We start from the raw sequence: 13,650 nt of genomic DNA on the forward strand, positions 1-13,650 counted from the left end.
CAAAACAAACAAAAAATAATAATAAAAAACAAACAGAACTGCCTGCTCCAAAATTTCGAGGTTATATAGAAGTTAAGTCACATCTGCATGAAAGAAAACAACACTGGGTACATCTGATTTTTCTAACTAATAAAGGAATCCTAATCGTCTTTGAGAACAGTGAGTACTACTGAAGAGATTTCATTGAAGCACCTTTTTTTAGCTGAATATACGCAGTCAAGTTAAATGCAGCAAATCTTCCCTTCACGTTTGAAAACAATGAGTATCAGCTATTGCACCCATTGATAGAAATTTCTGAGATGACTCTGAATTCTTCAAGCTCTCCAGACTTGATCAACCGATTTCGTTTATACCTCAGCTTCAGCATCTTATTATTTTACTGCCTTCTTACTATAATCATTTTATGGCACTGCTAAATGCGTGTTTTGCACAACAAAGTGTGTTTCTCGACCTTCAGAGATAATGAGCACTTAAAACTTTCAGATCAATGGCAACTGCGTGGTACAGTTTCGTAGGCTCAAAAGACTTGCATATACGTACTTTTTCCTACACGGTCCCTTGTGAGTTTCTTTTTTTATAAAAGGCATTCTAGAAATCTAAGTAAGTTGTCTTAACTGGATTCTCAGGTGTCAAAGATTTTGTTAATACGACTGAATTTCTCCAACTATCCTTGGTAAACATGCTTTCTGTGAGAAGTAGTCACAATTAAGTTTGTCTTTGGAAATGATTTTAAAAGTTCTCATCCTTAACAATCACAGGTAGCTCACATTAGTCCCATTAACTCTTATAAGCCTAAATAAGATTTTCTAAGGTACGTAACAGTGTGTAGAACTTAATGAGTCTGGTTTTCTTCTGGGTGTCAGCTATTGCTTTCTGAACCTGATAGAGGTTTAGGGTATATACCCAAAGGGGTGGTGAAGTGGCACTCGTGAACTGTACAGTGGTTGTCCCAGGAAGGGGATGTGGGGTGTGAGTGGTTCAGGGTAACAATAATGATAGGGACAGGGATGGTTATTTCTACCTACGTGAAGAATGGAGCCAGGTGAAAACTAGTGTGGCCAGTGTTCCCAGGGACCCTTCTGATTCAGAGGTACGTGGAATGTATTTGCAAATGTTCACCTCTGTAAAGATTTTGCAATACAATAGATAATCACTTTGGCCAGCTCTGATATATTTTAAATAACAACCAAATAGGCAACCAAATAGGATGACTTAATGTTTAAGTAAACAATAGTATTTTTCTCTTACTGACTGATAATATTTGTCTTAGTAGATGGCATTGTGCTGGTGTTTGTCCATTGTCCCCACCAGGTCAATGCATTAATTTTATCACTTTTTCCGTACATCCATCTTTGTAATTAAGCACCCTGTCTTGAAACTGAAGGCTTTTGCTCTTGGGCCTAACTCTACTTTGTCTCCTGGATTGTTGACATGCAATGTAGCTGTCCCTGTTGTACATTGGCTAAATTTTGTAGTTGATTCACTATTTGCCAGTGGTTACCACCAAACACCATAAATGCCATAGCACGTGATGTAATTTGCCTTTACCTCCAAAGATATGAGTTAGGGATGAGTCCGGTATTCTTGAAGCGATTTTCTAATATAATCTGTTTGCCTTAGACGTAATTAAGAAATGCTGACCTTTCTCCTTCTCCACCAGGCAGTCGTGGGCTTGTGATCAGACAGTGTATCTCTTTCTTCCAATTCTGAGTGATCTATCTGCTCAATATGCAGCAAGAGCAAGCATTACTCATGTTTACCCATCAATAACCAAGGCACTTCTGGTGCCTTTTGCCTAGTTGTTTTTTTTTTTTTAACAAGGGAAAGTAAGTAGAATACATGGGGAAGAATGGGGTATTACAGTGATGGACTATGAGGAACACAAGGATGTAAATTGTCTGTATGGACACTGAGAAATAAAGGGGTTGGAACTGAAATGGGAGGGTAGAAGGGGCAGAAGACAAAATACTTTCAGAGGCTAAGAGTCACAGATTAACTACAGTAACTTATTTCCTCATGTAGATTTTATTGTATTTCTTTGTGTGTGTTTTTTTCTCCCTTCTGTTTTGGTGACCAGATTAGCAAAAAGATATACAGCCAAAAGTAGACTGTGTATCTAGGAGGAAATGTATTAAGTCACAGCTGAAGGCGTCGCTCTGAAAAGAATTATTTCAGGTAGTTATGAATGTATTTTAATGCATAAAATGCATTAAATGCATAATGTAAAAGAATAGAAAACATGCTTTATTTTAATATGTCTGTATACTTAAGCAGTGAAAATAACACTGGAATAGCAGAATCAATTCTGTTGTCTAATCTTCGGAGACTTTTTGGCAGAATTGTGCAATGAAGATTCATGTATACATTAGCCAAATGGAAAATTACCTGTGCAGTGACTAAACATTTTATCTTATCAAAAGGAAATAATTTTGTGAAGAACTGGGCTTCAGTTTAAACTAAGGCATTACAAGATTCATAGGCATTGTGTAGAAATAAGCATACATTTTTAATCTTAAGTGTAATAAGTGATCATGGTAACCTCCCTAAGTGTATGTTGTTTCTTTGCTTAGTATCTGTCACAAAGGTGTGCTGTAATTTGAATAGGAATTACAAGCTTGATATAAACGTTACTGTTCAAGTTTCTCTATCCTGTGTGCAACAGAGCTGATTCCATGAACCCGATGATGTTTTTCTGTCTTAAAAATCTATGAATATGCAATTGAGTCAATGGCTGTCTTTCATCTTGTGGTTTCTTGATCCATTGATGTGACTCATTCACGTACAATATTAGCAACTTCTCTTTCTTCAGCTCATCTCTCTGTCAGATCTAGCCTGAAATGATTGATTACAATCGATGCTTTTGGTTCTTTAAAATGATTCAGGGCATTTAGTGCAGGAAAATAAAAACTTAGTAATTGTTCAGTCTTTATATTTACACAACTGAATGCAAACCATTAGATTGATTAGGGCAGTAGGTGCCGCATGGATGTTAAGAGGCCTAAGAGTAACGTAGAGCTCTTCAGAGAAAACATTTAACCATTGTTTTAAGTGAGCGTGAGGAGTAGATTTGTTGTTGTTACAGGTTTGCAATAGTTAACTTTTTCCTTACAGGTGAAAGCTTTAGCATAATGTTGAATACCAAATTGTTTGCAAAGTATTTGGTTAAAACACAGAAAAATATTGGTAACAGAAATGGGTAAATTTTACAACATAAGAAATGTCTTACAAGAATGCTTCAGATTCACAAACAGTATGTTTTAAAAGACTGTTAGTGTCTTTATCCTGATAAGTGAGAGTGACTAAATACCAGAATATCATATATGTGATGGCAGAATATTTTTCTTGGTATTAAAATATGAACTAGTCAGGTAACTTCTTTGTAACTTAAATTATGAGATACAGAAAGATCTTATATTTCAAATTCATGTTCATATTTCATATTCAAGACTCATTAATTATATATTCAGTGTGGTTAAATGTTGATGTCATTTGCAATGTAGCAAATGACATTTGAAGGTTTAAAAGAACTTCAGCAGATTCCCAGTGTCTCTCTTGGTTAACCCTGTCCCCTCCTATCCCGATGGCCCTCGCTCCCTGATGGTACTCAGCTTGCCATACCTCTTGGGCAAGCATGGGTTTTCAAAGAAATCTTTCTTGGACCTTCTGTGTCCCCTCCCTTCTTAGTTTTTTTTTATTTTTTTTTCAGCCTTCTTTCCGCATTGGTGCGTGCCCGTGACTTCTACCTTAGCAGTGGTCTGGCTCCTTTGCAGGGCTAGGTCTGAAAGGTGTGCTGAGGGAGAGGACAGCTGACATGTAGCAGCACTGGTCATCCTCTCCTGGTCATCCCACTATGTCTTCCTTTTCAGTCATTAGGAGAGCTGCTCCATTTGTTTTGTCTAGACTTTTGGCTGAAGTTACTCAGTCTTCCAGGTGGGTGTCTTCGTGGTGAGTCAACAACACCCCACAGCCCACGCTGCCTGCCCAGAATGCGGTCCCAGAGATTAACTCCGCTCTTCCTCCTACGAAATACTGAGCAGCAAAGTCTCTACCATGTGCTAACGGAAAGCAGACGCTTGGAGAGAAACTCCATTCTCGTTACGGGCAGTTAGCATCCACACTGCCCAGGCTTTCTGCTGAGCATTGAGTGCGAATGCTGGGAAGATGCAGGGCTTCAGGCGAAAACATAAATTGAGTGGGAAGAACATCTGCAGCTAGCGAGAAATGTGTCAGCAAACGTTGAGATAAGGGAACTTTATCCTCTGAGGGGCAGCCTTTCTCATAGGGAGGGAGAAAGGGGTTGCCTCCTCTAAGGACAGCTCTGGAGGAAGGGAACAACTAGACCTAATACTTTTAGGGTGAGCAGTGGGCTGGGGTTCCACATGACCAGACACCCATCAGTTTGCCCCACAGTGCTGATGTGGCTCACTGGGGACTAACAAAAAGCCTTACTGAGTGTGGCCTGAGTGGACGCACCTGAGAGCTTGGGGTTAGGAACTGGTGAGGCTGAGCAACCTGAGGTGGGTGCGGGAGGCTCTGCTTTCTGTGGGGCAGTCTTCTGTGGTGATTCTGCATCCTGTGGTACTGGATGTGCAGCTGAGGGTCATGCTTCTTGTTGTGCTCGTACCTCAAGTTCAAGATCTCCATAGTAAGGGCACATTTGCCATGCTACTGCTGGCCCATCATGTGCCTGGCTTGCGGCCTCTTCAATTAAGATAATAGTGATTGATAGTGCTCTTGTAACCTGGAACACACCTGAGGTCAGCAGCCTCTCGATTCTGCCAGTTATCCTGCCGCTAGATAAGGTCCACAAGCCCTAACTGGCCAGGCTTAGTTTTGTAGGGGACTGAGGTGGTTGACACTAATTAGAAAGGCAAGTTGTGAAAAAGAAGGGAATGATGAAGAGAAAGGGGCTGGAGAGCACCTGCTTTCTGCCTGGAAGGTGGGGCATTTATTGTAATCGTAATAAAAGTAGAACAGAGATGGAAAAAAAGTTGGGTAGATGCTGAGTGAGTAACAGGGCTGCTAAAGTCTGAGGGCTGGGGAGGTGGTTAATGGCCATCCTGAAGGCACAGTCATTGGCACTTGGCACTGCAAATCAGCTGGTCCAGTCCTGTAAAGCTATTTTAGATATTTTCTGATTTCCTAATGTATATTTTTGGATGTCGAGTTCTAATTCCTGTGGTTAGGCGAGGTGGAAAGGTTTCGGTCTGAACCAAGATCTTTGTATTTGAAATGCTGCGTGACCTGATATGTTTTAAAAGTAGTCATGTTACATGCGTATCTGGGGAGAGCGTTGAGGATATCATTGCTATAAATGCTATATTTAAAATGCTAGGGAGTAGTTTGATCTCAGACAGATTGTTTAACATTTTGTTTTGGAAATGGAATGTAGAATAACTTTAGGCAGTACAGGTCTGCAGTATGCAATGATTCATCTAAGGTGAAGTTTTCACGTACTTAACAAGCAGAATTCTTGTTTGGCTTCAGCTCGTATTTGAAGAAATTGATTTTGCACTTAGTATTCAAATTCAAGAACTTGCTACTGCTGTACTGTGTATATGGGCTTACCCATTACAGAAATGAACCCCCCCCTGAGAGGGTTTGTTAATATGGCCTCTGGATGAATTCTCATTTTAAGGTGAATTTGTGATTTTCTGTTTTTTATGATATAACAGTAGAAGTCTGGAGACCATGTAACTTCTTCTTGATGTGAACTTTGAAGTCTGATTGCTTATCTAAGCCTTTGTAAATGTTTCAAAAAATATCTGTAGACTGTGTTACTTTTATCAGCTATTCAATTTTAAAAAATCTACTGCGAAGTCGGAAGTGTATTGACAGTGATCAAGACCAAGTGTAATAGTCAAAAGGCTATTTTTATTGCCATTGTGTTCTAGACAATATCTCTTCCGCTAACATGAAGTGTGGAAGAGATTGTTCCTTCATTTTTATTTTATTTTTTTAATAGAACAAAATGTTTAGCCAAAACTTGTTTCATGCTGTGCTGGATCTAGAGGGAAAGGCAAGAAAGGTAACTCCATCTTAAAGAACAAATCCACCCCCCTAACTTTCCTTCAAGCAAATCAGCCAATCAATTTTGTAATTAAACTTGAGTCAGTGAAATTACAGGTATGCAGATATATCCTGTCAAAGCATTGCTTTTCATTAGTGATCTTGGAATAGTTGCTCATGTCTGTTTTGAAGTTGGTTTCACATTCGATTTTTAGGAGGCTATTACTTGTCAGTCTTGGGAGGGGAAAAAAAAGGGGGGTTGAAAAAGTCCTGTAGTAGATCCTATGTGGAATGTATACATTGGTGCATAAGGATGTGAGGACAGCAAATATAATGCCAAAAAAACCCACCCACAAAAGCAAAACCTGAGGGTGGGGACAGATGTCATGGAAGGTCGGGGAAGAGCCTGCAAGTGTGGTGTCTCTACTGGACAGAGTAGTGAAAACTGTAATAGGGACTGCAGTAGTTGATACCTGGGTAAACATCATATAGTTGGGAAAAATTACATGCCTTTATGAAAGGAAAGTTATGCCTCTCCAACCAGGTAGTCAAAAATCATTTGAGTAAAGGTCATGTGGAATTCCCTGCCTAGACCTCCAGAAAGCCTCTGTCAATGTTTCTAACAAAAAAAAAAAAAAAAAAAAAACTCTTGAAAAAAACTAAAGCAGATGCAAGATGAAAGAAAGAGTTCTTGCACAGATAAACTATTGGTTGAAAAGTAGGAGTCAAGGGATAGGGTCCTGGTCAGCCCTCACAGCTGGAGGGGAGTCCCTTGTACTCAGAAAAATAGGATGATGCCTAAACTGGTGTTCCAGTTTGTAATATGTTGGGCTGCATGTGGGCTGCTGTGCTGTAGGCTGTTACAGCTGGGAGAGGTTTGCAGGTCTTAGTGGGGAGCTAAACGAGCTCAGGCAGGGAAGGCTGAAAATCACTAAATACCTGGGAATCACATTTGAATCACATCTACATCGGGATGGCTTTGAGCTTGAAAATTAATAGTTTCTGGGAGAGTAACAGTAGAAAACATCATATATGATTGCCCTAAGCATATGCTTTTGGGCACTGACAGAGCCAGGGTGCTAGAGGTCTAGCGAGGCTGTTCTTAGGTTGTTAGATAGATCAGGTGTGTCTCTTCTTCAGGATTTCAGTGCCATGACTCTGAGAGGTTGGTTCATTTTTCTTTAACATTAAGGAGAATTAATTTCCTAAAGGAATGTCAAGCTTTTTCAGGGTTTATGTTCAAGGCAGAAATAAATCCTCCTCTGTATGGCTGGGAGAAAATACTTGGTAATCGTGAACGCAGAGCAGTCCAAGTTTTCTTTTTGGCCACAAAATATGGTATGCTTTGTGGTTAAGACTGGTATTTCTATACAAAAAAAAAAGATAATTTCCTCTGTCCTGAGGTCTGTTAGCCTCTCTTTATTTTCTCTTTAAAGGAGTGATATGTAAAAAGATGGTTTTTACCCATACATTAAACCAGCTGGGATTGTTTTCTAGAGTCAATTAGACTGGGTCAAGTCTTAACATCTCATAAAGTCTCAAAAATATGATCTATGGCTTAAATAGAAATTGATTACTTGAGTATGTATTAATAAATCCATCATTGTAAATGCTCCAGTAATCTTGCTTGGAAGATTATTGCAAGTCAATAACCTAGAAGCTATGCCACACAGAGGCTTAATAAAAGATTTTAGGGCTTAGGCGTGATTGACAGCTGACACTTTTATGGAATGGTTGAAGACCTTGGTCATGTTTAAAGGGACAGATGAGCATGCATTAAGATGAATCTTCCATGCAGCAAAACCGACATCTGTTCCGACAGCTTCAGCTACTCAGCTGTACTCCGTGTTCCTTGGTACCTGCTGTAGAAGTTGCTTCATAAATTAAATTTTCACTCTGTGGAGAAACTGGTCCCAAACAGAGGTGTTCCTCGTAGTTTTTATTTGAACAAAGTAATAAATATCTAGCAAGAGTAATAGGTTTTGGCCTAATTAAAAGGCAAGAGAGAGCAGCAATAATTTCTTTACAAGCACCACATTTCGTCCCATTATTTCTGGAACATACTTTAGCAATAAACTGTATAGAATTTAATTACGTATTCTCTCAATATTAGGTTTAAGAAAATTGCAGGAAAATTTGACTGACAAAGAGACTTCGGCGTCATTCACCTTTATCGCAATTCTCATATTCAATGCACACAACCATTCGAATATATCTAGTAAATAGTAATTTTTCTCTAAAATGGAATGCTTATACTTTAAAGTATATTTAAATATTCCATCTGTATATAAAAATATGATCTGAAAAGATTAAATACTTCACTGAGCTTTTTTCTTGTATATTCTGTTGTCTTATCCATTTAATATCGATTAGTATATATGGTGTATATGGCGTGAGTCTTTAAATATTCATACCTGTGTTGTACAAGATCTGGGAATGAGAACAAAAAAACTAAGGAGCAAGATATATTTCATTACTACAAGAGCTCAAAGATGAGATCTTCGTGATTTGAAGATCTCTCTGGCAAATGGAGAAGAGCCAGAGAAATGAGGGAAGGCTGACTGAGGACAGCAGGATGGAGGCAACTAAAGAAGCATTTCTATTGTCTACTGAAAGATTTATTTTTATTTTGTAAATTTCTTAAACCTTTATAAATCCCATTTTTGGACACACATAAGAGCAACCAACATTTCTTAAATAGCTGTTGATATTACAGGACAGAAATCATATAAAGGGGAAATAAGGTGGGTAGAGAAGAAATGGAAAAAAAAAAAAAAACCAAACATTATTATCGCACCGTATCTTACTATTTTCCTGACTCAAATGGAATAAGGATGTTTGATTTGATCTGGCAAGATTTCCAGATGTGAGGGACCACAGGGGAAAGTTGCTTTCCAAGAGACCAGCTAGAAGATAGTGGGGGAAGAATAAAATAAAAGACATGGAAAGGGAGCAGGCACAGAGAAGAGGTGTCAGAAACAGCTTCTGCACGTTGTCCTAAGGACAAAGATAAATAACTTAAATTTTATTCAGATGTAAAGAGAAGGTTGTGGAGAAATTCAGTGCAGAGCTGTGTGATTAGAATAGTGAGTTGGGTAGGATGCTCCAGTACTGGCATTAGGAACATGTTTATAATGGCCTGAATGGGAACAACAACAGAGAGCCTGAAGCCATCAGTCTCAAACAATCTGGAGCCATGGTCAAAAAATGAGAAGATGCCATCTAGCCAGGCATGTTTAGATTCCAAAAAGAGCTTTTGGTAGGTTACTTTTGTTGTGCAGAGCAGAAACGTGGCTGAGAGTGTCAGGAGCTGATTTTTGCTTTTGCCCTGTTTATGCTCATTCTACTTTTCTCCATTGCCATGAAAGATATTCTGGGAAGGAAAGGCTTAGCTGGCTCGGCTGTCACTGTTAGCTGAGGATGAACAAAATGGCATTTTACTTACACTGAAGTAGATAAGAGACCGAGATAAACCAAAACTCTAATTCAAGAGAAAATTGCTCTTTTCTGATAAGTATGGCAACTTTTGGTTCAGACGAGCGTGTACCCTTTCTCTTAAGCAACAGATGCTCCCTTATTTATGTTTCAGTGTGTCATGGTGTTCTCTAATCTTTATATAACTTACATTCCTTTGATACGAAAGAACATGTTTCTGATGGGCCTTTCTGAGAGCTGGCAGTATGGTGACTGCTGGCTTTTTCACGTTGTGTCAGCCAACAGTGTGAATAACAAAAACATCGCTCATAAAATCGCTCAAAAATGTTGAGGTTTTCTTAAATGCGTCTTCTATGCGTGTCCTTTCACAGTTCTCATGTATTAAAACTGTGCTGTCGTATTTTCTTTCTTGAAATTCTCCATTAGCCAGAGATAATGAAGTATGCTAATTTTTATTTCCATTCTCACTTTTGCATTATATACAATGGCTCGGCTACAGTGCTAAGCAGTTTTAAAAGGAGGCAGCAAATAAAGTAGTGAAGCACAACTACCTCTGTGGTAATGAAATTCATTGTTTCAGTCACTAAGTATTGTAATTCATTAGAGACATCTAATACAGCCTGAAACGCTGAATTGTTACTTTTAAAACCAGTGAAAACCAATAAGCATAATTAAACTGCTTTTTAATTTGCTTCAGAAATACAAGCCTGGTCGATGTGATGATATTTTGAAATGGAAGCCACCCAGCCTGAACTCTGTTGATTTTCGTCTAAAGATAACAAGAATTGGTGGAGAAGGGTATGTAATCTCTTCCCTTTTTAAACATATAGTGCTCAAGTGAACGTCCCTTAGCAGTGAATCTCTCCTCTGATATTTCTTGACGTTTTCTGGGGCTAAGCCTCTCTATATTCAGAAGAATCTGTTCGTTGAAAATCTTAGCAACTGTTGCAATCAGTGCTGTACTGAAAACAATGGCAGATGCTTATAATGTAAATCTACTCATTCTTAAATTGTTTCCTAAAATTGCTGAAAAACCAGCCCTGTTTGGATTTGGCATTATTACCTTTATGTTTTTTGAAGGTAGGCAGGCTATATTAGCTTAAATTCTTACATAAAATAACTACGATCCATTGCCTTTATGCAAAATAATACCAACATAAGTTTTCTTCCATTTTAGGATTCCGCATAATGAAAAATGACACTTACTTTCTTAAAGAAAAAAAAATTACTTCATAGGTTTTCTTTGGTATTGTCTCTAAAACCATTAAAGTCTTTTCAGAAATGGTAAGTTTTGACAGCAGAAGACATGTAAATCATTACATTACATCAATTCTATATACTATTTGCTAATTCAGGCAATGCACATATTAAAGAGGGGCAATTTTCATGCCAGGGAGGGCAGGGGGGAAGACTGAGTCACTGGATTAAAGCTTGTGTTGGAAATGATTTTGTTTAGAACTGAGTTAGTTGATTTTTAAGTTGCTTAATGTTTTAACATCTGGGACTCATTACAACTGACAGTTTGAAATACTGGTATTTAGCTTTTCTTTTTCTTGGTGCTGCAGGTACCTCAATATGATTAAACAGTTCATTTGACGTATTGCTTACTTATCTCAGAGTGTTAATAATGGACCCATCTAACTTTTAGACACTTTAGCATGTCATATTACCAAACATATTTGGTAAATATATAGTATCTTAAAAATGTGGAGTTTATTCAACAGAATATATTTGGCAACTAGCTTCTGAGCACTTCATAAGGTCAGAAGCATCTATTCTGATTTTTGTGTTTGAAAGTGGAATATTAAGTCCGTAGAAGCAACACAGCTGGTTTAGAGAACATACAGGAATATTTTAAGTTTGACTTCAGAGAAATCAACTCATTGTAAATTTCTATTTCACATTTGACTTTTATTCAAGTCACAGAAAAGTAATAGGAAAAAAAATATTAAAAAAAAGACCTGGTATTTGACAGGAATGCTATTTTTATTATGGGGTTCTTATGACTTCTGCTGAAGCTTATAAATTTACAGTAGTAGTAATCTATAATTCAGAAGCAAAATAAACCTATTTTTCATTTCACCTTAAAAAAAGTACTCTGATTACTCAACACTGATTTCAAATAGAAAAATGTCAGTGCTACTGTTACATTTAATATAATAGATGACAATTACTTGATCAGAAAATGAAAATGTTATAAAATATTAGCCAGGAAAACTTTCTAAAAAGCTGGGCTGTTAGCAGCAAGTTATTAAAGAATGAGTGTTCCCTTGTAGAATCTGAAACACTTTCTAACATTTGGAAAATTTCTACCATACTCCAGCTATGTGAAAATACATGTATTGCTGATATTGTGGAAATGATTAGCTGGATTGGTCTCTAAATACTGTAATGCTTAAATACGTTAATGTTTATGTTCCACTCACATGCATAAGGAAAAAATAATCGTGGAAATCTGACATTAGAGAAAGTACAATTCTTTGAAATGAGTTTTTCTTTAGCTCATATCACAGTTGACTGCTGTTTGTAGCGTAAGCGCAGGTGCATTCATCCAACAAAAAGAAGTTAATGAAGTACTATGTGGAAAATAATTTACCGTCATTGGAAGAGAAGCATTTATGTTAAGTAATGACCTATGAAACAGTAGGTTCTCCCCAGGTAAACGAAAACAGCGAGTAAAATACTACGGCTTTAAGCACATCACTTGTTAATATGATTGTTTGATTAATTCCTTGGTAAAATACGAACTTATTTAAGGAAACATCTAAAATATACTGATTTTGAAGCTGTTGATGAGAGTTTTAAAAGAAGCAGATTTAGTTTTAGACTTGAAAAATGCAGTTCCAGAGTTCTGAGCGCTGCCATGATAAACTGGCTGTGAAGAAAGCCCGTTAGGTTGATTTCTGACAAAACTAAAAATTGTTTTGATGAACTGAATGTCTTGCTACTGGCAATTCTGACATGACAGCATTAGGCTTCCTGCCTCTCCCCAGCCCCACTGAGATTAAAAGCAAGCATTTGATACTGGTTTCAGCGCTTTAGGTAAAAAAAAAAAAAAATTTTCTTTTTCTTCAGTAATCCAGAAAGAAATTTGGCATGCATTTGACAGCAGAGTAACACAAATGTGTTTAAAGTACAATTATAAAAAATTGTGTTATTTTGATACAGTAAAGCAATAATATTTATGGGAAAGGAATCTATGACTTTGTATTGATCTTTTACTGACAAATGGGGAGCTGAAATCAAAGTATCGATCTCATGTACTTGACAGAAGCTTGAAACAGTGAGAATGGGGATTGTCTGTAATTTCCAAGTCCTCTCTTCTGATTTACAGCCTCATCTTTAAACCCTGAAATGCAGACATCCAAATCTGTGGTACTGTTGTGTGTGGTCTTACCACACACAGCCATGATACAGGTTGAACCTGTACCACAAAACTCCAGCCACGCTGCCCTTGTATTTATAGCCCCCTGTTCACTTAAATAGTGAAAAAGCATATAGGGGCATTATTTATTCAGTAGCATGGGATGAGAGCACTGTCAGCTGTTAGACCTGTTTTTTTTGTGTGGCACATGTAATTGAGATCCTGATCAATTGTAAACAATTGTGTGCATTTTTCCTATGAATGAGGGAGTTCTCTGGGGAATTTGCCTGATTTTAGTCAGTATGATTATTTTTCCATCCACCTGAAATTCCCCTGTGCTTCCAGTTGTGCATTTCCATCCATAGATCAGTCTGTAATAGTAATGTTAACCGCAAAATAGCTGCTGTGCTTCACCCCAGATGTAGTTTAGTTATGGATGAATGACCAATTTGCTTTTGTCTAGGGTTCAGTTATTTCACAATTGATAGGAGAGAGTTTTGCTATTGAATTAAAAAGGAGGATCGGGCTTATGATCTATGAAGTACTTTTAGAATAAGCTGCACTATTAAGATGAAGATTGCATAACAAAGAATACAAATAAAGAAAAAATACTATTGCATCCCGAGGAAAAGCAGGGTCTCCGTAACCTCGGTGACCTAATGCTGACACTTCTGTTCAGTGCACATATTTGAAAGAAATTGCGCTGTTGCACCTTAGTGAGTTACAGCTTATCAGCTGAGCCATGGTAATTGTCCCCTGTGTATTCTCATAGACCAGCCTGCCCGAGCATCAGAATGATGGTTTACATTAACTCTTCTTCTGTTGTCTTTGCAAGAAGTCCA

The 13,650-nt window shown here is 37.8% G+C and overlaps 1 protein-coding gene across 3 annotated transcripts in view; it reads left to right on the forward strand.

The window, feature by feature from the left end:
* The window catches only part of RNGTT (RNA guanylyltransferase and 5'-phosphatase), a 187,828-nt gene that overhangs the window by 115,344 nt on the left and 58,834 nt on the right, over positions 1-13,650 (forward strand). For all 3 annotated transcript variants that reach the window (XM_080585426.1, XM_080585425.1, XM_080585427.1), the window contains one exon: positions 10,142-10,242. In XM_080585426.1, the coding sequence (XP_080441552.1) occupies positions 10,142-10,242 (101 nt within the window). The remainder of the gene's footprint in view (positions 1-10,141; positions 10,243-13,650) is intronic.

The sequence above is a fragment of the Anser brachyrhynchus genome, assembly GCF_964034855.1.
Source record: "Anser brachyrhynchus genome assembly, chromosome: 3".
NCBI lineage: Eukaryota > Metazoa > Chordata > Aves > Anseriformes > Anatidae > Anser > Anser brachyrhynchus.